Below are 27,117 nucleotides of genomic sequence, written 5' to 3' on the forward strand. Positions count from 1 at the left end.
GTGTTACATTAGTTTCAGGTGTATAGCTTAGTGATTCAACAAGTCTGTACCTTAAGCAGTGGTTACCACAATAAGTATAGTTACCGTGTGCCTCCTTACAAAGTTGTGGCAGTATTATTGACTATATTCCCTATGCTGTACTTTTCATTGCCATGACTTATTTATTTTATAAGTGGAAATTTGTATCTCTTAATCCCCTTTACCTATGTTGTCCATCCTTTCAACATCCCTCCCCTCTGGCAACCACCAGTTCTCTGTATTTGAGTATGATTCTATTTTTTGTTTGTTCATTTGTTTGTTTTTTAAACTCATGTAAGTGAAATCATGTGGTATTTGTCTTCCTGTCTGACTTATTTCACTTGGGATAAGACCCTCTAGGTCCATCCTTGTTGTTGGGACTGGCAAGATCTCGTTCCTTTTTACGGCTGAGTAATATTCATTGTATATATTGTATATTTCACTTATATATTCTTTAACCATTCATTAGTGGACACTTGGGCTACATATCTTGGCTATTGTAAATAATGCTACAGTAAACACAGACATGCATATATCTTTTCCAATTTGTGTTTTCATTTTCTTTGGGTAAACATCCAGCAATAGAATTACTGGATCCTGTGGTAATTCTATTTTCAGTTTTTTGTGGAATCTCCATAGTGTTTTTCATAGTGGCTGCACCAATTTACATTCCATTAACAGTGCACAGGAGTTCCCCTTTTTCCATCACAAAGATATAAAATCTTTTAAGAAATGTCTCAAAGCCAGGGCGCCTGGGGGGCTCAGTCGGTTGAGCATCCGACTTCAGCTTAGGTCATGATCTCATGGTTTGTGAGCTTGAGCCCCACATGGGGCTTTCTGCTGTCAGCACAGAGCCTACTTCGGATCCTCTGTCCCCTTCTCTCTCTGCCCCTCCCCTGCTCATTCTCTCTCTCAAAAATACATAAACATTAAGAAAAAAAAAAGAATGTCTCAAAGCCCTTAAAACAGGCCTTTTCAGTTGTCTCTTCAAGTGAGCAGGAGCAGCCCAAGGAGAAGCCGACTTCAATTTAGCAACTTGCTGTGACTTTTTACAAACTACAGAATCAAGGGTGCCCTGATTGTCAGTCAGCTACCTTGTACGTAAAATAATGCCTCTTTCATATGTATTTTAAAAGTGATAAATGCTCAGGGCACCTGGGTGGCTCAGTCAGTTAAGTGTCCGGCTCTTGATTTTTGGCTCAGGTCATGATCCTGGGGTAGTGGGCTCGAGCCCCGTGTCAGCTCCTCACTGAGCATGCAGCTTGCTTGGAATTCTCTCTCTCTCTCTCTCTCTCTCCCTCTCTCCCTCCCTCCCTCCCTCCCTCCCTCTGCCTCTCTCCCCACTCACACTCCCTCTCTCAAAATAAAATAAAACATACTTAAAAGTGATAAAGGCTCATCGGAGGAAAATCCAGCAAAGTGTAAGAAAAAAAATTAAAGTACTCCTCACTTCACAGAAATGGCCCTAGTAATATTTTGTTATTTTCTTCAAGTTTTTTTCTAAAACATATTTCATATGAAGCACATAGACTTACAAGTATAAACTCTTGGAATACAGAGGGTTTTTTATCCGGGTTTTTTTTTTCACTTAATGTGATGCATATATCATAAGCATTTCTCCATATTCTATTCAGTTCTATTCAGTTCTATTTTTTTATCCTATGGATATAAGTTTGTATTTTTCTCTGACATGGATATGCCACGTTTATTTAACTGCTCCTGTTACTGATTGCTTCCTGTGCTTCAGCTTTGATTATTATGAAAAGTACAGAAATGAACATCCTTACACTTAAATCCTTGCATTCTCATGAGAGAATTACAATGAGGGTGCCTGTCAATCTTCATCCTTACCAGCACTGAATATTTTCATTTTCAAAAGTATTGGTAGGGCATGTATGTATTTTTACTTTAATGGGCTAGGTAATAAGTCATTTTCTGAAAGACATTTATAGCTCATGCTAACTCTCAAGAGTTCTGACAGCATAAGAAACAATTTTAGATTATATATACTGGAATGTGTTAGGATATAAATTGTTGTTTTAGATAATGGCATTTAGGGGATATAAATAAAAATCATAGATAATAGCTATATGTCTGTAGAAAAATGTATTTTAAATCTTGCAGTCTATATTTTGATCCAAAGTATAAACTCATAAAATATGTGTCTGAGCACCTAGAAATTCCTAAAATGCCTTATCTTATGGGTAGATCATACTTTCTGTAACCCTCTTAACTTCCTTGGTGTCTTAATGGTGTCAGAATGGTCAAGTAATGACACCAGTCTTTTACTGAATAAGCTTTCATCAAATACCCATTGCAATTATAACATTATTTTACGTGTGTGTGTGTGTGTGTGTGTGTGTGTGTGCATGCATGTTAGTGCTCTAACCTAATGTTATATTACTAATACTTGGAGTTGTGTTTTTATTTCTCCTTATAATTCTTATTTTTACACAGTCTGCTTTTTCAGTGTTCCTAGTATTTTTAGATCTTGAACCTATAGTCCTATACCAATATATTTACCTGAGTGAGTCCTTTTCTGAAAAGATTTGAAAAAAATTGTATCTGTCTCTGTGTATAAAACAGGCATTCACATAACTAGATTGAAAAATAAACCAAGAAGCATTTTAATAGTATTGTAATTCATCTTTTTTTAAACTATTGTATCTTCCATCTAAGTTGCTCCTCAAGTATAGCAAGCAAAAATTTATTGAGGAAAATCTTTCTCTAAAACCTTAAGCAAATAACTTCTTTCAGTATCAACCTTTTAGAAATCTTTTGTTTCAGGCTTTGAAAAGATAAGTCTAAGATTTTTCATGTTGGCTTCTTGGCAAAGAAACAAAGATTGCATTTACAGCCACTAAACTAGTAAATAATTCCGTAAGATTAAGTGTTGACTTGTGGTGGTGGCCAGGTTCACCGTGGCCGGCTCTGGTGCTGACCCGGTTACATGAAAGTAGTTATGCTTGGAGGGTCCCTTGTCTGAGAAAATGCCTAGAAAGCTAGAAGAATCACACGAACACTTACCAGAGAAATAAGTGCATGATGGTAGCATCAGTGTACATCCAAAAAGAGTAGAAGGCATAGGCGTGACACATTCGTTTTAATGCTTTCAAAGACTTCTGGCAAGGACTCCATGGCTCCCACAGGTTGGAATTGTCACTCAGGAGGAAGCGAGTGGCTGGGATTCCATCCATGCCCACTGCTGTGGGTAGAGGGGAGTGGTGAGTAGGGAGGCTCTGGACGGGCCTGTCTTGGGAAACATGTTGCTGGCATTCCAGAATTGAAAAATAGAAAGAATTTCCTCTAACTTAAAAGTGATGCACTCTGGGGGTGCCTGGCTGGCTCAGTCAGTGGAGCGTGTGACTCTTGATCTCAGGACCGTGAGCTTGGGCCTCATGGTAGGTGTAGAGATTACTTAAAAATAAAATCTTTAAAAGTAAATAAAAGTTCTGAACTCTGTAACGCCCAGGTTCTTTCAGCACTCGTGCTTCAGTAAACTGGGTACTGCCACTGTTTGGAATATTAGTTCAGTGGGGAGACGGTTTCTAAGTGTCAGCAATTGAAGTGCAACGAATATTGGAAACCCAGCCTATTCATTAGTATGGTTATCCTACACAAGCAATTTCCTTGCCCTTTCTGGCTATTGATCTTTGTTTAGGGAGAGATGACTGTACTTCGGTTCTATTTTTACAAACCTTCTGTGACCCTGCCCCCCCTTAAATCTCTTCATTTTCCTTCCTTTTTAAAAAATTTTTTAAAATGTTTATGCACTTTTGAGAGAGAGACAGATAGACAGAGTGCGAATGGAGGAGAGGCAGAAAGAGAAGAGACAGAATCTAAAAGCCTCCAGGCTCTGAACTGTCAGCACAGAGCCCAACGCAGGGCTCAAACTCCTGAACTGAGAGATCATGACCTGAGCTGAAGTCCGATGCTTAACTGACTGAGCCACCCGGGCACCCGTCTTTATTTTCCTTCTTGAGTATCAGCAGCAGCATATTCAGTTACTTTCACTCCCTATTTTGAAACATCCACTGGATTTTGTTGTTGTTGGAGAAACTCACAAGATCGAAATATCTTTTAAAAAACATTCTGTTCATGTTGTGATTTGAACTGTTACTTGTTCTTCACACTAGGCTTGTTTTAAGGCAGGAAGTTTATTTGAAATGTAGAAGGAAATGAGGTTCTGGGGCCTGCTTCAAATTTATACTAGAAGCTACTGGCACAGTATTTAATCAGAAGCCAAAAACAAGAATCTGCTTCCATGATGGTTGATGAAGTCTAAGGACCTAACTTACCAATTTTTAAATGACATTTAGTTGGGTCTTACGCAAAGTGAAAGTGAAAATCCCCTTGGCATTTTTTATTACTAAAGCCACATTTAGGATTAAAGACTATTTCCTCCTCCACATCCACACCCAGAAGAGGTGAGAATAACTTGTTCCTTTCACCCTCTTAGCAGTATGAAGGGAAATATGTTAGGATTTCGGCTCCTATCTTTCATGTTTATTATGTTACAAATATAATTAAAATGTTCCTACAGGTGATTCTATTTTATTTTATTTTTTAAAAAATTTTTTAAACGTTTATTTATTTTTGAGAGAGGGAGAGAGACAGAGTGTGAGCAAGGGAGGAGCAGAGAGAGAGGGAGACACAGAATCCGAAACAGGCTCCAGGCTCTGAGCTTTCAGCGCAGAGCCCGATGGGGGCTCGAACCCACAAACCATGAGATCATGACCTGAGCTGAAGTCAGATGCTCAACTGACTGGCCACCCAGGTGCCCCCAGGTGACTATATTTTAAATGAAAAGGTATTTCTGGTCTGGAGATACCTAATTATCATTCCAGTCCCTAATCCAACAGTGTGTTTTTGTTTGTTTGTTTGTTACATTTATTCATTTTTGAGAGACAGAGAGAGCACAAGCAGTGGAGGGGCAGAGAGAGAGGGAGACCCAGAATCCGAAGCAGGCTCCAGGCTCAGGGCTGTCAGCACAGAGCCCAACGCGGGGCTCAAACTCACAAACCGCGAGATCATGACCTGAGCCGAAGTTAGACGCTTAAGCTTAACCAACTGAACCACCCAGACACCCCTCCAACAGTGTGTTCTCTAGTGAGTCAGTGTGCACTCTCCCACCTGATTGCCTGCAAAAACTAGGCTGAGGACATGGAAGTGGATATAAACTTAAATCCATAAGCACTGATGGGTAAAATTCTAGCCTAGTTCATGGGTGGTGCCAAAAAGTTCTAGAATACTCACTTGGGAAGGATGTTTCTAGAGTAATTGTAAAATATGGCCTAGCATTTCAATGAAATAGTACAGCTTGAGGAACATGATCACAATCATCACCAGCAACATATGTGGTTTTGAGTTAGAAAAATACTTTTTCAATACATTATTTCATTTATGCCCTAAAATCCCTCTGTGAGTTAGTTGACTTGGGTTTGTGTTTTGATCCCCATTTTATAACGAGTAAAGGGAGGCTCAAAGAGGCACTGATTTGTCAAAGCCAGGAGAGCAATTGGGACTTCTCTCTGTACTTCCTAAAATTAATCTGTCACATTAAACTTTAGTAAAATATTATATATACAATATATTATCATCAGGTAGTAATCAAAAATAATCTTTATTGGAGCCTACAAGAGTAAAGGGCAATATGCTGAGCACTAGATTCCTCATTCAAGGAGATTATAATATAGTTGGGAAGACAGGAAGTACTTATAAAAAAGAGCAATAAAATTATCCACAAGTCTTACCACAGCTCAGGTGTGAGACCAGTCTCCAGAAGCAGAGAAAGGAGTCAGGAAAATATCGTTAAGTTTACTATTTCCAGATGTTATAAAATATTGCATTAGGTACAATTCATAGAGTACTATCCAAAGTAAATTCTATCACAGAATATTAGTACTTATAAGTAATGTACTGGTTAAGACCAGTACATTAAAAGGTCAAATGTTAGGAAAACCTTAGTAGGGTGGCAGTAGCAAAATCCTGCCATTCTGTTTTCTGCACTGAAGCTATAATAATCTTTGTACAATACAAATGTGACCATTGTATTCTATTCTGTTTCATTCTCTTCAGTGGCTCCCTGTTGTGCTTGAAATAAATAATACCAACAAGTTCTATATAATTTATCAGGCACTAGGCTAAGATTGAACTGCATTATGCTTTTTCATCCCCCCCTGGCTACCTTAACGGAAAAATATTATTACGTTCCTCCTTTTGTAGATGGGGAGACTTTGAAAAGTGGCTTCTCCAAGGTCATTGATCTAGTCAGTGGCAGAGCTAGGATTCTAATCTCTGACAGTCCCTAATCCCCTGCTCAGTGACCTCTTAGTAGTGTGTAGAAGGCCCTTCTTGATTAGGCCCTCCCCTGCTCCTCTTGTGGATTACTCTCTCATCCTTGAAGACTTCCTTAAGGCCCCACCCAGAGACTTCTGTGTCAACTCTGCTTGCTCCTGTTTTAACATATAGCATCGTGTATTTGGCTGTGCTTACCCCTCTCTCTTTCTTACCACTGGACTTGATAGCAGGGACTGGGTCTTCACCATTTGAATTACTGATCACCAAACACGCATCCCATCCAATTGTTGGTGCTAATGTGATCTGTTGCTATCCACTAGCCTCAGATGCCCTTCAGCCCCAGTATTACCATTTTAAGGATCTTCTGTTTTCTCTTCCCCCATCCTGGAATAGTTTTCCCTTTCATCTTTGCCCAAGGCAAATCCTACATATCTTTCAGGGTTCAAGTTAAGTCCCTCATTCTCTTGACAACCTCTGTCTGAAGTTTGGGCTCTCTGCTCTGAGCCCCAGAAGCATCCCTTGTCTGTTAACATTTTCTGTTAATTATGGGGTGCTATGTGGCTTCTCGTCTGTTACATTCTTGTGACTTGTCATTTAAATCTTCCTTGTGTTTTGGGCTCAACTTGTCAACTATAAAGCAAGTCTTTGAGGCCCAAGACCATGTTTTTGACATCCCTGTCTAGTGAGACAGCATGCTAAGAGCACAGACTGTCTGGATTTGAATGCCAGCTCTCCTTCTTACTCCCTGTTAACCTTGGGCTAATCATTAGTTTCCCTGTGGCCATTTTCATCATGTCAAGTTGGGAGAGTAATCATACTCACCCCAGAGAACTATTGGGATTAAATGAGTTAATACATTTTAAACCCATAGCAGATATTACTTAAGTGTTGTTGTGTTGTAGTTAGTAATAATTGTGATGATAACATAGCCCGCTGAGCCCTTATTAAAGTAAAAATATGTTGTCAAGATGGCCAGCCACAAGGTATGCATTAGCCACTGTATGGATCAGTTTGCTTGTCACCCAGCAGACAGGTTTTGCTATGAGCCTGGGAAAGGTCCACCAGGAATAACAGGGATGGCAGGTTCTGGATTCTGGAAGGAGTTTCAGTCCAAGTGGAATACTGTTGGCAGCAACTGTGGGGACCACTGAGTATCTGGAGGGTTCAAGCTGGATTTTGGGGAATCAAGCTGGGCTGGAAGGACTAGAACCAGTTTTGATCTTACAGTTTGGCTGAGCCATTAAGGAGCCATGTCAAAGTGCTCCAAAAGGGAGAGGAAGATTCTAAAACAGTCATTCACCTCTGTACATCTTAATGCCCTTGTAGCTTATATAACTGTTATAAAACCAACCTTATGTTTCTTTTTCATGACATTGGCAAAAGGTCTAGCAGATGCTAAAACAATCCTTATTGAAAAAGATCTGCTGGAATTGACACTGAATGCTGTCCTCTGAGGAGAGCGCTTTCTGGAAAATTCTGGGGGTTGAACTGAATGTTCAAGAATGTAGTGCCTGAATACCAGGACTCTAAGACTTGTTTAGAGTGGTTTCTCTATGTCTGTGCTCATAATAGATTGCAGCAGTAGTTAGAGACCTGCCCTGGGACTCACATTGATCAATGCTAGAGAGAATGGTCAATAACAGTTGACAGTGTAGAGGTAGCTCTGAGGGTCCAGAAAGTGGATTTTCCTGTTTTGCAGCTTCAGTACTGGTCTCTGGGCAATACTGAGTTATGATGGCAATGGTGCCAGGGAAATGTCCTTTCTGTGTCATCCAGGGATTATTTCCTCTCCATCGCTTGTGGTTATGTTGCTACGTTATAATGCCTGCAAGTCTGACCTTTGGCAATTTGTTTAAAATTTTTTTTTGTTAATGTTCATTTTTGCGAGAGAGAAACAGAGCATGAGTGGGAGGGGGCAGAGAGACGGAGACCCAGAATCCAAAGCAGGCTCCACGTTCTGAGCTGTTAGCACAGAGCTTGACACGGGGCTCAAACGTACAAACAGCGAGATCATGGCCTGAGCTGAAGTCCGATGCTTAACCGACTGAGCCACCCAGGTGCCCCTGACCTTTGATAATTATTATTCCAAAGAACATATTCAAGTTTAAGGGTTTTTTTTCCCCCCTCAAAGTTGAACCCATTTCCATACTCATATATTTGTGGATAACTCAATATACGTTTAAGCAGTTTCAATTTACATACATAATGAAGAAAGCTATCAATTTTAACAAGGATTATTTCATCACCTGTCATCAATAATTCAGAAATACCTGCTATTTGAATGACTCAGGGTAGGTACTGGTAGAATGTCTCTCCAGGTTTTAAAAGGCTGTGTTCTTACCAGCATTAGAGAGTGCTAAATGAGAAAACTTCTCTGCTTTCCTAATAAATAAAAGCCCTTCTTATCCAAGCTGGCTTAACAGCAGTCCTACAACAGAGATTTCCCAGAGAAGTTAATAAATTTTAATTCTGTGTACTATTTGAAATGTCTTCTCTCCTTTTTAAAAGTTTCTTTTAGGGACACCTGGGTGGCTCAGTTGGTTAAGCATCTGAGTTCGGCTCAGGTCATGATCTCACGGTCTTGAGTTCAAGCCCCGCATCAGGCTCTGTGCTGACATCTCAGAGCCTGGAGCCTGCTTTGGATTCTGTGTCCTTCTCTCTGCCCCACCACCACTAACACTTTGTTTTTCTCTCTCTAAAAAATAAATAAACATTAAAAAGTTTCTTTTAAACAAATCATTTTTTTTAAACAAATGAGCTTTTTTTTTTTTTTTTAATGTTCATTTAGTTTTTGAGAGAGCCAGCGCACAAGCAGGGGAAGGGCAGAGAGAAGGGGACAGAGGATCCAAAGCAGTGTCTGTGCTGACAGCAGAGGGCCCGGCCCATGTGGGGCTCAAACCCACGAACTGAGAGATCATGACCTGAGCTGAAGTTGGATGCTCAGTCAACTGAACCACCTGAGCGCCCCTCTTTTAAACAAATCTTTAAGACTCAGAGGTTTAAACAAAATGTTAGTTTAATGGGTTCATGTTGTTAAACTACTTAATAAACAAAATCCCTCCTTGGTTTGTAAAGAGATTAAGTACTTCATCCAACATATAAATATTTTTACTGCTCTTTATACTTGCTCTATCAATCCTTATAGCAAATTAAATGTAATCTAATGCAGCCAAAGCATGGCCTACTTTGGGACATATTTTAATTTTACTAAAATACAGAGGTTGTTTCGTTTATTTGCTTCTTTTTGTCCCTGATCCTATGATCTCACAGATGAATATATTTAAACTGCATTTTGTCACTGTGTTTTAAATGTGATTATTTTGGGGGTGCCTGGCTGGGTCAGTCAGTAGAACATGTGACTTTTGATCTCAGGGTTGTGAGTTTGAGCCCCACATTGGGCACGGAACCTACTTAAAATAATACGTAAATAAAAATAAAAAGTTTAAAAAAAATAACTGTGATTATTTTGGTTCCTTTTCCTCAAAATCTAAGTATAACCTGAAAGTATTGTCTAAACATTAATGTCCTGAATTGAAAGTGAAAGTTTTTGTTTGTGTATATTTTTAGATTTCAAATTCTTATAAAAGTTACTGAATGTGACATTCATATAAAGGTACAGAGTGTTATAATACAGGAACATTCCCTTACCTACTTTGCATTTGTTTATACTTTGAGGACTACTTAACATCTGGACTCCTGTAACAGGAGACACCTTGCATAACCTTATGATAATAAAAAATCATTTGAATAAGATAGAGAGGAAAGAATGCTTTGGAAGAAAGTCCCTCATCAAGGTTTAAATCAACACACTAACGTAAGATATTTTGCAGCGTGGAATTAGCATTTGGGCATCAGTTCTCATCATCATGTGGACAATTCAGAGACTTGTACCCTTTTAAAAGGACTTTGTGTCCTTCTATGACCTCCTTGTTAAAGACTCAGTGGTTGATTTATGGAAGATAATTAATTAAAGGCCACCTGATTAGAATTCATAATCAGAATGCATTTTGTACAATTCTGAAAACTATCTTTAGTTTGTCATAGAAGGGTACAAGTAGCTGCTTTAAATTACTTTCTTTTGTAAAGGTAAAGCTCATATGACTGTGTATTTCCTTTTTCTTTATGTTTATTTATTTATTTATTTTGAGAGAGAGAGAGAGAGCGTGCACACGAGTAAGTGTGAGTGGGGGAGGGGCAGAGAGAGAGGGAGAGAGAGAGCGCCCAACGCAGGGCTCAGTTTCATGAACTGTGAGATCATGACCTGAGCTGAAACCAAGAGCCGGACACTTAACCAACTGAGCCACCCACCCAGGCACACCTTAATTTTTATTTTTTAAAGCAGAATACAAAGTGTTTTTTTTTTTTAAGATGAACATTTTTTTAAAAAAATGAACAAGTTTATAAAGTAAAACACCAGATTCTATACCTTTCCTCATTTCCCGTCCCAGAGGCAACTACTTTCTTGCCTTTTAGGCCACTATTTTGATATTTATCTGTGTATTTTTAAATAAAATGCTTGTATTCTTAGCTCTTGATTTTTAAAAAAATTTTTTTTTTTTTTAACGTTTATTTATCGTTGGGACAGAGAGAGACAGAGCATGAGTTGGGGAGGGGACAGAGAGAGAAGGGAGACACAGAATCGGAAACAGGCTCCAGGCTCTGAGCCATCAGCCCAGAGCCTGACGCGGGGCTCGAACTCACGGACCGCGAGATCGTGACCTGAGCTGAAGTCGGACGCCCAACCGACTGAGCCACCCAGGCTCCCCTCTTGATTTTTAAATGTAGGCATTATCTACTGTCTTCCCACCTTGGAAGGTATGGGACTAACTCTTGTTTCCTGCCCCAGCTCTCTATACCTGTTCAATCTTCTCAGTTCCTATCTTCCCACTGTTGTTGGACTTTACATTAGTAGGACTGTATAATCATAGCTGAGACATGTAGTAAACTATGGTTATTTTTTTTTCCTGTGCCACTTTTGTTTTCTTGTGATGTTTTGCTTACCCAACTTTCTCTCTGCTTACCACTAATTCATCCCCAGTCTCTTCACCGTTAGAGTTCCTCTTGACACATTCAGATGTCTTGTTATTCTGTCAGTGTCCTTTTGCTGTCAGAGCTCTCGGGGAGCCTTCAGACCTGCCACTGCTAGACCTGCTGCCCTCTCCATCTGGTGCACAGCTGTCACGCCGGGATCTGTGGTCACCAGTGTGCTTGTGTCCCTTTGCCTGTCTCCCACATCAGGTCTTTTTTTTTTTTTTAATTTTTTAAAAATGTTTATTTATTTTTGAGACAGAGAGAGACAGAGCATGAGCGGGGGAGGGGTAGAGAGAGAGGGAGACAACAGAATCTGAAACAGGCTCCAGGCCTGTCAGCACAGAGCCCAGTGCAGGGTGCCAACCTCACATCAGGTCTTTAATGTCCTATATCCCCTGTCTTTTTCTTCATTTAGTCCACCCCCCTTTTGCGGGGGGCACACACAATCTGAGAAACATGAGAGGTACATTTTTTTGAGAAACTGCATATGTAAAATGTCTTTCTTTATTTCACCTAGAAACTTGAATAATAATTTAGCTGGCTATAGCTTCCAGTGTTACTGTTGAGAAATCTGAAGCCATCTCTGGTTCTTGATCCTTAGTATGTGACACATTTTATTCTCTGAAACTTTGTGGGGTCATCTGTTTGTCCTAGTGTTCTGAAATTTTAATGATGTGCCTTGGCTCAGGTCTGTTTTATTCTCTGTGCCTGGTGCTCAGTGGGTTGCCTCAGTCAGACAATTCATAGCTTTCAGTTCTGAGAAATTTTCTCAAATTAAAAAAATTTCCTTCTCTTAATTTTCTCTATTTTCTCTTCTTGGAGTTCTAATGTTTGTAGATACTTGACTTTCTGGATGATCCTATATTTGTCATGTCATTTCTGTCCTACTTTCATCTGTTTTCTTTTTTTCTTCTTCAGATTTTAGGTTAAGTTCATTTTTTGTTGAAAAAATCATACAAATCAGTGACCTTTTACACATTGAACCCATCCATATAAAAAGAGCCAGATCAAAAACTATAAAATTATCAGCACCCTAGAGCACCTTCTAGTCACTACCTCCCCCAAGGGTAACTACTATTTTAAAAATAAAACTTTTATTAAAACTAAGGTTTTTGTTTTGAGATAACTGTAGATTCACATACAGTTGTAAAAAATAATACAGAGATGGCCTATGTATCCTGTGCTCACTTTTCCCCAATGGTAACATCTTGCACAACTTTAGTACAGTAGCACAGCCAGGATACATCTATATGGTCGAGATACAGAACGCTGTATCACCACCAGGATTTCTCATGCTTCCCTTCTGTAGCCACTCTGCCACTTTCCTCTTGCCTCTATTCCCTACTTAACTCCTGGAAGTCTCTTATGTGTTCTCCATTTCAGTAATTTCATCATTCCAAGGATGATACAGGAATGGAATCATACAGTATGTAATCTTTTAAGATTGACTTTTTTCACTCTTTACAGTTCTCTGAGATCTGTTCAGGTTATTATATGAACCAATAGTCTGTTCCCCTTTTATTGCCGCATAATATTCTATGGTATGGATGTACCATAGTTTGTTGAACTAGTCCATTGAAGGGCATCTGGTTATTTCCAGTTTGGGGGTATTACAAATAAAGCTGCTATAAATATTTGGGTTTTTTTAAATGTTTATTTATTTTTTAGAGAGACAGAGACAGAGTGTGAGCAGGGGAGGGGTAGAGAGAGAGACACAGAAGCTGAAACAGGCTCCAGGCTTTGAGCTGTCAGCACAGAGCCTGATGTAGGGCTCGAACTCACAGACCGTGAGATCATGACCCAAGCCAAAGTTGGACGCCCAACCGGCTGAGCCACCCAAGCACCCCCTGCTGTCAATATTTGTGTATTAGTATTTTGTGTGAAATTTTTTCATTTCTCTGAGATAAGTGCCCAAAAGTGCAGTTGCTGGGTCATGTGGTAGTCACATGTTTAAATTGTTAAGAAATTGCCAAACTTCTTTCCAGAGTGGCTGTACATCCCCACCAGCAATGTAGGAGTAATCTAGTTTCTTTTTTATCCTTGTCAGAATTTGATGTTGTCACTATTTGTATTTTAGCCACTGTTAACACGTGTCATGATACCTTTTAATTAAATTTACACTTCCCTGATGGTTAATGACCATGAACATCTTTTCCTCTATCTATATGCATCTGTATATCCTGTATCTCCACTTTGATGGAATGTCTCTTCATGTCTTGTGTGCATTTTCTAATTGGATTATTTGGGGTTTGTTTTTTGTTTTTTACTGTTGAGTTTTGACAATTCTTTATATATTCTAGATACTAGTCGTTCATTGAGTGTGTCTTGCAAATATTTTCTCCTAGTCTATAATTTGTCTTTTCCTCCTTTTAGTAGAGACCTTCTACAGAACAAATTTTTAAAATTTTGATGAAATCTAATTTATCAATTTTCCCTTTTATAAATCATGCTTTTGGTGTTAGGTCTAAGAACTCTTTGGCTAGCTTTAGAGCCTGAAGATTTTCTCCCAGGTTTTTTCCCTAAAAGTTATGTAGTTTTACATCTTACATTTAAATCCATGATCCATTTTGAGTTAATAATATTCATAAAAGGCATGAAACTTAGGTTGATGTTCATTTTTTGCCTATTGATGTCTAATTGCTCCAGCACCATTTATTGAAAAAGTTATATTTCTCTCATTAAATTGTTTTTGCATCTTTGCGAAATATCGGTTGGGCATATTTGGGTGGATTTATTCCTGGGCTCTCTGTTCTGTTCCATTGATCAGTGTGTCTGTTCTTCTGCCAATGCCACATAGACTTGATTACTGTGTAGCCATAATAAATCTTTTTTTTCAAAATTGCTTTAGCTATTCTTGTTCCCTTTTTTTTTATTTAAAAAATTTTTTTTTAAACATTTATTTATTTTTGAGACAGAGAGATAGAGCATGAATGGGGGGAGGGTCAGAGAGAGAGGGAGACACAGAATCAGAAGCAGGCTCCAGGTTCTGAGCTGTCAGTGCAGAGCCCAACGCGGGGCTCGAACTCACGGACTGCGAGATCACGACCTGAGCCGAAGTCGGATGCTTAACAGACTGAGCCACCCAGGCGCCCCTCTTGTTCCCTTTTCATGTAAATTTTAGAATAATCATGTCTATTTCAAAAACAAAAACAAAAACAAAAACACTTGCTCAGATTTTGGTAGGGTTTGTGTTAAACCTGTTATAAATTTTAAGAGAATTGAAATCTTTGCTGTGTTGAATGTTCCAATTCATGAACATGGTCTGTCTCTCCAATTAATTAATTAATTAATTAACCTATTTATTTGTGAGAGGGGGCGCAAGTGAATGAAGAGCAGAGAGAGAGAGAGAAGCGGGGCTCACATGAAGCGGGGCTCATGCTCACCCAAAGTGGGGTTCGAGCTTACCCATTGTGGGACTCAAACTTACGGACCGTGAGATCATGACCTGAGCTGAAGTCAGATGCTTAATGACTGGGCCACCCAGGCCCCCACTATTTATTTAGATTTTTATTTCTTTCATCAGCATTTTGTAGTTTTTAACATCTAGTCCTATGCATCGATTTATATTTAAATATTTCTTCTTTCTAGGAGATTTTGTAGATTTCTTGATATTTTCTACATAGTCTCATATCAGCTGCAAATAGAGACAGTTTCTTTCTTTTTGATCTGTATACCTTTTGTTTTCTTTTTTGTCCTTATTGAAATGCCATTTGATTTTTGACAGATCAAAAAAGAAAGAAATATGCAACACTATGTTGCATAAGAGTGGTAAGACCAGATAATCTTGCTTTGCTCCTTTAGAGAAAAACGTCTTTCACCATTAAGTGTAATGTTACCTGTATGTTTTTGTAGATGATCTTTATCCAATTGAGGAAGTTTCCCTATCTTCCTGTTTTTCTGAGACTTTTCATGAGTGAGTATTTAATTTTGTCAAAATCTTTTTCTGCATTGATTAATAGCATTATGATACTCTTTTTCTTCAACTTAATGTGGATTTACATTGATTGATTTTCAAATATTGGATTAGCCTTGTATCCTTGGAATAGATCTCACTTGGTCAAAGTGTACAATTCTTTTTATATATTGCTAAATTTTCTTTTCTAATATTTTGCTAAGGATTTTTGTGTCTATGTTTATAAGGAATATTGGTCTGTAGTTTTCTGGTGTTTGCACTGTCTTTCTTATGGATATAAGATTCTGGGTTGATAATTCTTTTTTTAAAATATTTTTAATGTTTCGTTTATTTTTGAGAGGGAGAGAGACAAAGTGCCAGTGGGGGAGGGGCAGAGAAAGAGGGAGACAGAATCTGAAGCAGCTTCCAGGCTCTGAGTTGTCAGCACAGAGCCTGACGTGGGGCTCAAACTCACAAACTGTGTGATCATGACCTGAGCTGAAGTTGGATGTTTAACCGACTGAGCTACCGAGGCACCCTGATAATTCTTTTCTTTCACAAAATATATCATGCCACTTCCTTCTGGTGTATATAGTTTCTAATGAGAAATCTGCTATCATTTGTTTTTCCAATATTGGTAAGTTGTGAGTCCTGTGTCATTGCTTTCAAGATTTTTTCTTTGTCTTTGATTTCCAGTTTGACTATGATGTGTTTTGGTGTGGGTTTCTCTTGTTTGGAGCGCATTCAGTATCTTGAATCTGTAGGTCTTTTGCCAGCTTGAAAATTTTCATCTTTTATTTCTTTGAGTAGTTCATCTGTGCCCTTTTCTTCTCTTTCCAGGACTTTGATGACATGAATGTTCAATCTTCATGATCCCACAGGTCCTTGAGGCTCTGTTAATTTTTTTTCCAGTCTGTTCTCTCTGTTGTTCAGATTATGTAATTTCTATGTTCTGTCTTTCAGTTCGCTCATTTTCCCTCTCTCCTCCATTCTGCTGTAGAGTCCATCCATTGAGTTTTTTGTAGTTTGGTTATTGTCTTTTCCAGTTCTAAAATTTCCATTTTGTCTCTCTTTATATGTTACATTTTTTGCTGGGACTTTCTATTTCTGTGCTTCAGCTTTCTTCTTCATTTTTTTAAGTGTGTTTGTAATCACTTGTTGAAGCATTTTTTGAAGTCTCGCGGGTTCTTGGTATGCATTATTTTTATTGAAATTTTGACCCTTTGGGTATTATGTTATGAAACTGTGGGTTGTATTTAAGCCTTCTGTTCCAGCTGGATTTTTCTGACATGCTCTAGCAAGGGAATTGGAGATGTTGCCTCAGCACTGCCAGATGGAAGTAGAAGTCCAGGTTCCCCACTCAGCCCCTCATGACACCTGAGGGTGAAGGAGCTCCTTGTTACTGTGATGTAGAGATGGGTGTTCTGACACCCCATTAGTTGTCCACCGATACCTTCCTGGCTGGAAGGAATAGGAATGCCTCGTTACTGCTCCCCATGTGGCTTCCACTGACACCGTAGTGCTGGGTGGTGGCAAAAGTCATGAGTCTCTATTAGACCTCTTCTGACACCACCTCAGGTGGGAAAGGTAGGGGTATCTTGTTACTAACAGGTGGGAGTGGAAGTCCAGGATCCTCCTGTGTTCTCCACTGATGCTGTTGTGGGGATATGATCTCATCACCACCTAGCAGTGATGAAAGTCCCAGCCCCCTACTTGGTGTTCTCTGATGACACCTCAGCTTAGGGGTTGGGGTGCCCTCTTGTAGCCTGGTGAGGGTGGAAGTCTGGGCTCCTGTGCAGCCTTTGTTGGTGGAGGTGGGGGTAAGGTCACATTACCCTGGTCTCCTTCTGTGGTATTTGGCTGGAGTAGAGCAGTTATTACCTAAAGCTTTCTATTTTTTCTAGGCTGCATTTTCCCTCATCCTTAAGCCAGAGAGGACTTTGTTTTTTTGTTGTTTGGTTGGTTGGTTGGTTGGTTTTGGTTTGCATTCATTGGTATTTCCAAGTTCTGTAGCCCCACTCATCCCCATGTTCTTTGGGTACCAAGGTCCCTAGCAGGTCTGCCTTCTGTCTGTCTTTCAGAGTCTTCTATATTTGGTTTATATATAATGTCCCAGTTGTACTCAGCAGGAGCAGTATGGAAAAGTGTGTCTACTTCATCTCTTTGGAAGCAAAAACGTATCCTGACTTTAATACCATCAATTAGTTTGCCTGCTTTTGTAACTCTGTATAAATGGAATCATACAGTGTGTGCTCTTTTGCTTCTTTCTTTTCTCAGTCCATATTATGTTTGTGACATTCATCCTGGTCATTGCATGAAGTTGTAGTTTGTTCATTTTTACTGCTATCCAGTATTTCGTTATGTGAATATAACATACTTTGTGTATTCTGCTGTAGACAGGTTGTTCCCAGTTTTGAGCCATTAAAATTGTTCTGCCGTGAACATTTTTTGTAGATGTCATTTGGTGAATAGATTACTACTCAATACATATCTAGGACTTGTCGTCAGGTATACATTCAGGTTTGATAGCTATTCCCAAACTGTTACCAAAGTAGCGTATCCATTTACATTCCTACCAGCAATCTATGAGCATTCCGGTGCTTTGCATCCTCACCAACACTTGGTAGTATCTTTCCTATTTATTTTAAGCCATTTTGGGAATATGTGTATTGTTGCATTTATTAATAAGTCTTTTTCTATCCTGAAATCTTTAAGATATTTTTCTGTTTTATTCTAAAATTATGTTACTTTACTTTACTTTTATTTATGTTGTATTTAAAAATTTTTAAAGTAAAACTGTACTCGAACATGAGGCTCAAACTCACAACTCTGAGATCAAGAGTCACATGCTCTACTAACTGAGCCAGGCAGGCGCCCCTGTCTTTTATTTTTAGATATACAGTCCATATGGAATTGATTTTGTATATGAAGTGAAGTGGAAGATCTGTTTTTGTTGTTGTCTTTTCTTTTCTCTAAGAAGTTGCCTCAAATTTTCTTTTATATCATCCTACTTGACATTTATGCTCTTTTTTCCACAAAAACATTTCCATAACTTTTTCATTCAGGCATTCCTTTCATTCCCCTCCTCTTCCTTCTTTAAAAATATTGTATTATTTTGTTTCATAGTTGCATTTCTTTTCCTATTGCTGAAGATAACACATTTAGAAGTATTTTCCTCCCCACATAGCTCCTATTTTCTCCATGTGTTTTTTTTGTTTGTTTTTTTGTTTTTTGCTGTTTGTTTTGGTTCTTTTTTTTTTTATTTAAGTTTATTTTAAGAAAGAGCATGAGTGGGAGACGGGCAGAAAAAGGGGGACAGAGAATCCCAAGCAGGCTCTCCATTGACACCAGAGAACCCAATGTGGGGCTTGAATTCACAAACTGTGAGGTCATAACCTAAGCCAAAGTCAGATGCCCAACCAACTAAGCCACCAGGCATCCCCATGGTTCTATCTTTCATGTAAGATACTTTCCTCAAATGTCTTATAATTCTGGTGACTGATCATATCTAGTGACAGGGCTTGATGACGCTGGGCTTCCATGTAGAGGGATTTGGTGGGATGTTTAGTTAGGGAGGCTTCAGTATCAGCATCTCCAGAGAAGAACCTTCCAGTTTCCTGCCTGCAGGATGAAAGCCTTGCCAGCTTCTGGGAACCTTGTGAGAGAAATGGGATGGAGATTTGGGACAGGTCTAAGGCTTGGAATCAGCATGTATATGTTCACTTCCTGCCCTGTTTTCAGTATGGTACCTCTACTCTCAACTCCAGCTATTTCTGTATGACAACAGAACTTGTTTTATCCTCTCCAGAGGAAAAAACCTCTACTTGTTTGGTGAGCCACGTGGAGTGGAGAAGGGGATTGGGTGTCCTGAGTTGGTGTTCAGATTTTCAGTCAACTCCATTGACAGCAGCCTCCACTCCCTGCCTCTATACACACACACACACACACACACACACACACACACACACTTCCTTGCACTTCAACCTGATATGGCCAACCTGTGAGCTTTTGAAGGATTCTGAGTAATAAATTATTCCACTGTCAGCCAAGGTTTCTGTTTTCTTAGGTCTACTAAGTTATTTACCATTTGTCTAACTATATTCTGGCTTCCAGAATCTTACTTTATTTTTCCATTTACAGGCGCTTTAATTCTCCTAGCTTGGACTATTGGATTTTGACTTTAAAAATATGTGTGTGTGTGTGTGTGTGTGTGTGTGTGTGTGGTCATTTTAGTGGGGTTTAGGGTTGGAGGCCAGATGTACACAACCTGCCATCTTCACCCCGAAGTGCCATGAAATTTTATACACTTGAAAAAGAACAAATATTTCTTTAAAGTTTGAGCTCAGAAATGAAAATAATTTAGAAAATAAGTCCAAAGGAGAATTATTGTTATTTTCAGGTGATGAGATGGAATTGGAACTGACTGGGATGGGTGAAAGCACTAATGATGAAAAAAAAAATAAATATAGAACATTGAGGAAAGTCTTTCAGCTGGACAGCAAAAGATTGGATTTTGCTTTTCCTTCAAGTTTTGTGGGGAAAAAAAGGTCCCTTTCACCCCAGGAAAAACTTGAGTTAGGAACTAGTGGGGGTGACACCACATTGTGAATGCACTAAATTCCACTGAATCATTTACATAAAATGGTTAATTTTATGTTATGTGAATTTTACCTCAAATAAAAAATTTTCTTAAATCTAAAAATAAGAAACACACAAACATTTTCAAAACTTAACAGCTATTTTGACACCTGGCTTTTGGGGGTAAAAGATAAGTTGACTTACTACACAGGTCTCATTAAGTTGTGTTTCTATTGTCTGCCTAGGAGCTATTTTTAAAATGTTTACAGGCATGATTCTGGAAGATTTTCAGAAAGTTAGTCTTCGTTTTGGGAAAAGGGAAAGCAAGATCTATTCCAAGGGGTAGCAAAATGAAGTTATTTCTCTCTGGCTTAGAAGGTGAAAGGAAGTAATACGTATTTAATGTATATGCCTCCTACCTCAGAATATATTCATTGCAGCCTGACAGATCTTGATGCAAGCAGGACCTTTTGGCTCTTTAATTCTCTGTATAAAGGAAGAAAGGGAAATTCTGGTGGAATGTGGCACAGTTCCTATAAATTTATACTATTGATATATTACTTATCTTTTGTATGAAACACCCTGTCTTATAAAAAGGTTTAATAAAAAGGCAACATTTTATTGCCCAGAATGTAACATTTGGCAGTTTATTGTGGTTTTTAGAGCACACAGCTTAAAGCCATAATATTAGGGTTCAAATCCTCACTCTACCACTTACACAAGTTGTTTAAGCTCACCATGCCTCATTTTTCTCATCTGCAACATGGAGAAGATAGTAGGGATTTTGTGATCAGTATGAATTAATACATTTAAAGATCTTTATGTGTTGCCTGGCATAGAGTAAGTGCTCACTCAATAAATGGTATCTGCCATTTTTTTTCCTGACATTTTTTAAAACTATAATCCATAAAAGCACAGCTGGAGAAACATATGCAGTATAAACAGTGTGAGGACTGTCTCCTTACCAGGGTATCTGTCATGGCTGTAGTGACCAACTCCAATTGCAAATGTGCATTTTGCTCCCTCATTCTCATTACATTTGTGGTTGTGGTTAAAAGCTTATTTCTACTTTTCTATAGAAACTTAATGGTTGTAGCTACCTTTATTTCCTAAAAATTCTGTACCTCATAGTGCATTGGATTTGTTTGAAAAGTAAAACCAATAAACTATAAGGACTATTTATTTTCAATTCTCTATATTTGGTTTAGACATAATCCCAGTCATTTGTACATTTTCACTAGACATCGATGAAAAAGATTTGAGATTGAACCGGAGCCATAAACTTGCCATTAGAACGTGTAATTTGTCAATCAGTGGCCACAAAGAGTATTTGATGTTTTGAAAGCTATTTTTCTTTTTTAGCATTGTATGACTGCAAGTGACAAATGGGAGAATTCTCTCTCATAATTATTATATTTAGTAGTTTGAAACTCCTCAGTTTCTTGCAAGATGAAGCTCAGTGCTTAAATGTTATTTTCATACTAAGCCATCTTTTAAATTTTACTTTACAGATCAACAATAAAAATTTTGAAAGTCACAAAACTTTAAAATTTTCTGATGGTGGTGAGAAGCCATGGCGGCAGATGATAAAGTTGCCATCTTAACCGATGATGAAGAGGAACAGAAGAGAAAATACGTGCTTGCTGATCCTTTTAATGGTATTTCCAGGGAACCCGAACCACCTTCAAATGAAACACCCACCTCCACAGAAACATCTGCTCTTCCTGAGGAGGAAGTAGACTGGATAGAGAAACATTGTGTTAAAATAAACAATGATCTTCTGATATCCAAGGTCTTCTATTTTTTCTTTTACTCTGCATATGGCTCTCTTTACCCACTTCTGCCTGTGTATTATAAACAGCTGGGAATGTCACCAAGCCAGAGTGGATTGCTAGTAGGTATCCGATACTTCATTGAATTCTGCAGTGCCCCATTTTGGGGTGTAGTTGCAGATCGCTTTAGAAAAGGCAAAATTGTCCTCCTCTTTTCTCTTTTGTGTTGGGTTTTATTCAACTTGGGCATTGGATTTGTCAAACCTGCTACCTTGAGATGTGTACCAAAGATTCCCCCAACGTCTCGTCCCACCAACTCAAGTCATCTGTTAACTATCCCACCAACCAATTCTTCCATTACCACATCACCAAGAATGCGTGAGAAAAGGAGCCTGCTCCCTTCCACTTGGCCAGTGATATTAGAAACAGAGCCCAATGTCACCGAAACTGTCATCTTTTCGACAGCTCCAAACAAGACCAGTGCACCCACCCCACAACCTCAGACAGATGAAATTACTGACCATATTATGGACTTGACCTTGAATCCGAGCACGGCAACCCCTGCCTTCCTGGGAAATGTAACCAGAGAGACGACCACCGCTATTGTCACTACCACCAAATCTTTACCTTCTGATCAAGTCACTCTTGTTTACGATCAACAAGAAGTTGAGGCTATATTCTTGGTGATCTTGGTGGTTGTCATAATAGGAGAATTTTTCAGTGCCTCTTCTGTCACCATTGTGGACACTGTAACACTTCAGTATCTGGGAAAACACAGAGATCGCTATGGATTGCAGCGTATGTGGGGCTCCCTGGGCTGGGGCCTGGCGATGCTGTCTGTGGGCATTGGGATTGACTACACACACATAGAAGTGATCATTGATGGAAAGGGGTGTAAACCCCCTGAATATCGGAACTACCAGATCGTCTTTATTGTCTTTGGGGTTCTCATGACCATGGCTTTGATTGTTGCCACTCAGTTCCGGTTCCGCTACAACCATTTCAAAAACAATGAAAATAAAGGAAAAGAGGTGGAGATCCCTCAAGTGGAGAGAAACAGCTCTACAGAGTCCTCTGAGGAGACACCAACCACCACGAGCCACTCACAAGCCTTCAACTTTTGGGACTTAATCAGACTGCTTTGCAGTGTGCAGTATGGCTCGGTGTTGTTCGTGGCATGGTTTATGGGTTTTGGATATGGCTTTGTGTTCACCTTTCTCTACTGGCATTTGGAAGACTTGAATGGAACTACAACTCTCTTTGGGGTCTGTTCAGTCCTGAGTCATGTGTCTGAGCTGACAGCTTATTTTTTTAGTCACAAGCTTATTGAATTGATTGGCCATATCAGGTAAGAACATACTTATTATTGCTGCCCCTCAGCAACTGAACCTCATCTTTTTAGTTCACAGCTCTTTTTAGCACATAGAAAGAAACTGTAATTTGTGTTGGGGTAAGGCTGGAACGGGAATGAGACTTCCTGTTGCTCTTCCTCCTCAAAATACAAACAAAAGGAAGGAAGTAATGAACCTACTTGGATTATCTAAAACAAACAAAAAATGCTGCTTCCTCTTTGTATGCCAGGAGGCTCTTGGAATAAATGTTTTCAGGTATAGGAGCACCAATGTAGTGAACTAGATTATGCTGTGGACCTCGAAGGGTCCACTTGTCCCAGGCATTTGTGAAGGAGGGTTTAAGTGGATAAAGTGGTTTAGGTTTTTTCAGCCTTCAGTTATTCTCAGCCCTTGTTATATATGGTGTTTTATGAAGATGTCCAAATTATTTAATTAGGCTGTGATATGACCCATCATAATCCCTAATCCATGATACTACATAGAGAAGATTCTTACATGATTTTTTTCCCTGATTATTACATCAGTCTCTGCATTTTTGTCTGCCCTGAAGACATGGGACATTTAAAAATCTTTCTTTCACCTAAATTTCCTGTATGATCTTTTTAGTCAAAAAAAAATCTATAAATGCCTGCTGTTTCTTGTGTAATTTTCCTCACCATTAATGTTTGTCTGAAGTTGATCGAACAGTACCTTGCTCTTTGTAAGTCTTTCTTCTCTGTTGTTGGTCTAAAATGTACAGCTAGCTACACTTAAGCCTTCTTAAGTAGAAAAGTATGGCATGTCTGACCCTAAAATTTGAAGTTGCTATGACTGAAAGAGAGCAACCACGTGTGTTTGTGTGTGTCGGTGTGGTAATCATTAAATCTATTTCTGTGAGAAATTAAAAAGGAGAAATAGGCACTGACAAGATTTGAGAAACAGTGACCTTTTTTCCTTTCCTTTATCTTCTATTAACTGAAGATTTTAATTAGTTAATAACTTAAGTAATTTGATTTAGTTTAAAGTTTCAACCTAGAATCATTCTTTTCCCCCAAACAATTGTGAATATTTTTTTCTTATTTGGTTGCTTTTGCTTTGGGAGGCTGTGTCCTACTGCTTTTGTTTCTCAAATCTTTGACCCCTTTGTTGTCACTGAACAAAGCCAAGCATTGTATAGATGGTTCTGAGACCCACAGGGTCCCCAAGGCATATTCAGTGGGTCCAATTTGAAAACAGTATTAGAATATTAAGGACTTGGAAGGTCCTTTAACTTTGTCCAGGTAGTGTTTACATTCTCTGAGCTGTGTGGATTCACCATGATGCATGGGATACTTGTCTTCAGCAGGAGTGTATGAGTGACTTCTCTCCTCAACTAGTAGCATCTTTAAAATCACAGTCATTTGGACTGGGCACGTGTGGGCAGGAGGCGAGGCCACCCAGGCCCCCTGGAGTGGTGGGGGGGTGGGTGAAATATTAAAAAAAAAATAACAGGCATTTATTCCCAGAGAGGTACTCAGGCCTTATGAGTGAGTGGTGTTCCTAGATGTCATGGTTTAATCAATTAATTTGAATATTGAATATTAATTTGAATAATTGAATATTGACTCAGTACAGAGTATGAGTGTGCATTCTGTTTTCAAAAAAATTGTTAGACTCTTCTCACATGCTAAGAAAAGAAGTTTCTTCTCTGTCTCTGCCTTTTGTCTAAGGTGTATATTTTCATGATAAAATCCTGGAAGATTTACTACTAATTTTGGTAATTACATGAAACTTACCCTTGTATTTCCTGAGCATTTTTAGTTGTGTTTCCTTTTTTCCTGAGCATTACTAGTTACTTATTACTTAAAAACCTACAGCTCTGGGGCGCCTGGGTGGCGCAGTCGGTTAGGTGTCCGACTTCAGCCAGGTTATGATCTCACGGTCCATGAGTTCGAGCCCCGCGTCGGGCTCTGGGCTGATGGCTCAGAGCCTGGAGCCTGTTTCCGATTCTGTGTCTCCCTCTCTTTCTGCCCCTCCCCCGTTCATGCTCTGTCTCTCTCTGTCCCAAAAATAAATAAACGTTGAAAAAAAATTAAAAAAAAAAAAAACCTACAGCTCAGTTAACCTTAATTTTCTGGCTTTTATGTACAGAAAACATATTCCTTTTCTTATTTAATGATGTGATGGAAGAAAAAGGCTCTTGTGGTCACTTTGCTGCCCCCAAGAGTCTACTGGGATTCCATTCATTAATTTGTGGTCATTTACCTCTTTTGGGTTTTGATTCTGTCCATTAAATGTATTATCTTCACTACTTTTGTAAGATCCTAATAGCTGTAGCGAGATTATGCTCACTGTTCAAGTAGAACAGATATGTTTCTTTTGATGAGAATTTGGGGAGCCCAGTCAGGTGGTGGTGATTGAGATTTGGGGGCTTGAAAGTGTGATGATGACAGTTGTAAACATTTCACTGGAATTCTGTCATACAGTCAATAGTTGACAAAGAGATTATGTTTCTATGAATTGATAGTCTTTTATGTATTCCTTATAGGATCATAAGGAGGGATCTGCCTGTGGCTCTTATGTATGCACATATGTTTTTTTTTTCAATACTCTGACTGTCTTATTGTTTGTTTTTAGGAGTCTGAACCACCATAGAGATGGTAAATACCCTAATGTAGCTCAAAGTGGATTTTCTACAACTTTTTAATATAGATTCATAATGAAGAAAAATATCATACCAGAAAACAGTTTTTTAAAATAGCATGTCCAGGGGCACCTGAGTAGCTCAGTCTGTTAAGTGCCCAACTTCAGCTCAGGTCATGATCTCACAGTTTGTGAGTTCAAGCCCTGCTTCAGGTTCTGTACTGACAGCTCAGAGCCTGGAGCCTGCTTCAGATTCTGTGTCTCCCTCTCTTTCTGTCCCTTCTCCACTCTCACTCTGTCTGTCTCTCTCTCTTTCAAAAATAAATAAACATTAGAAGAAAAATATTGTAAAAAATAATAAAATACAATGTCCACTTTTGAAGTACTTAGCATTTTAACAGTTACACAGTTTGGGTCCAGTTTTTCAGGGGATAAACTAACAGTCTAACCACACACACACACACACACACACACACACACACACAGAAGTGATTTCTGGTTTTGATCTTGGATTTTGTTCTTCTCTGGAAAGTAGCTTCTCAGGCAAATAGGATAATGCTGACTATTTCCACTAAAAGAGGTAAATTTCTTTTGATGTGAAATCACATGACTTTGGAATTTACAGCAAGTATATTTCTAGGCTAATTTATGTAAAGGTGATAACTAGACTTCTTTAACTAGAAATATAAATGTATCTTAAGGATACGTTTATGCTGCTGAATGTTTTAACAGCTGTGAGTAGAGCTGAGATCAAAATACATTGCAATTAATCATTTGTAAATTTGTAAATCATTGCTATCCAGTATTAGGCCATCACCTATGTTATTTGATTTAAATTTGTTTAAATTTTAAGGGATACAAAAATCTACTCAATCAACTCTGACTTTGCCCTAAAATTCTTGCACTCAAGGTCAGTTTTGCCATTCAAATGTCATTTGGAAGGGGTTATAGATTAACCATGCTTAGCCATTAATTACTACTTAATAGTAGCTAAGTATCCCAACGAGCTAGCCAGTCACTTGGGAAAGAAGCAAACAGCAAGAGGAAGAAAGCACAGGTTTTCCTGGTGCAAGAAGACCAAGAACAGAGAACAAGACGCTGGGCTACCAGCTGAGGACACGTGAGACATAGGACGTGAAGTTTTGTCATTGGAGGAACAGCAATCAGCATTATAAGAAGGAGGAAACACTACTGTTGGGGTGCTCAGGGAAGGCTTCACAGAGGAGGTGGAATTCGAGCCTGCCATTGAAGGATTTAGAGAAGATCGTGTTTATTTACTTAAGTTTCGCTGCTTCTCCTCTCCCTTGTTCTACCATTATATTAGCTAAGTCTAGATCTGCTGGCTGTCAGATCCTATTCTCACCCTCCGTGGCAGGGTGCTGATTTCTGCAGGCTGCTTCTCCCAGGACCTGGTCTCCTGGCTTCTGCGTGGGTTCAGCCCATCCAGTAGTTCTCAACCAGCAGACATAGGAGGAATGCTTTCAGGACTCCTGGTGCTCAGGCTGCACTCAGACCTGTTACTTACGGCTCCCTAGGGTGAACCCAGGCATTCACACTTCTTCAAGTTCCCTGG

General features: G+C 39.0%; 1 protein-coding gene and 1 long non-coding RNA gene across 3 annotated transcripts in view; one reads left to right on the forward strand and one right to left on the reverse strand.

Annotated features, from left to right (window-relative positions):
* MFSD6 (major facilitator superfamily domain containing 6) overlaps nucleotides 1-27,117 on the forward strand; it is a 78,569-nt gene that overhangs the window by 4,660 nt on the left and 46,792 nt on the right. For both annotated transcript variants that reach the window (XM_032594454.1, XM_030326000.1), the window contains exon 2: nucleotides 21,331-22,939. In XM_032594454.1, the coding sequence (XP_032450345.1) occupies nucleotides 21,393-22,939 (1,547 nt within the window). In that variant the 5' untranslated portion in view covers nucleotides 21,331-21,392. The remainder of the gene's footprint in view (nucleotides 1-21,330; nucleotides 22,940-27,117) is intronic.
* LOC116738284 lies at nucleotides 615-17,867 on the reverse strand. The gene is made up of 4 exons (XR_004344032.1): nucleotides 17,856-17,867; nucleotides 13,822-13,828; nucleotides 4,139-4,150; nucleotides 615-714 (listed from the first exon to the last, which is right to left on the reverse strand). It is a non-coding gene; the product is annotated as an uncharacterized LOC116738284 (long non-coding RNA).

This window comes from Lynx canadensis, chromosome C1 (assembly GCF_007474595.2).
Source record: "Lynx canadensis isolate LIC74 chromosome C1, mLynCan4.pri.v2, whole genome shotgun sequence".
Taxonomy (NCBI): domain Eukaryota; kingdom Metazoa; phylum Chordata; class Mammalia; order Carnivora; family Felidae; genus Lynx; species Lynx canadensis.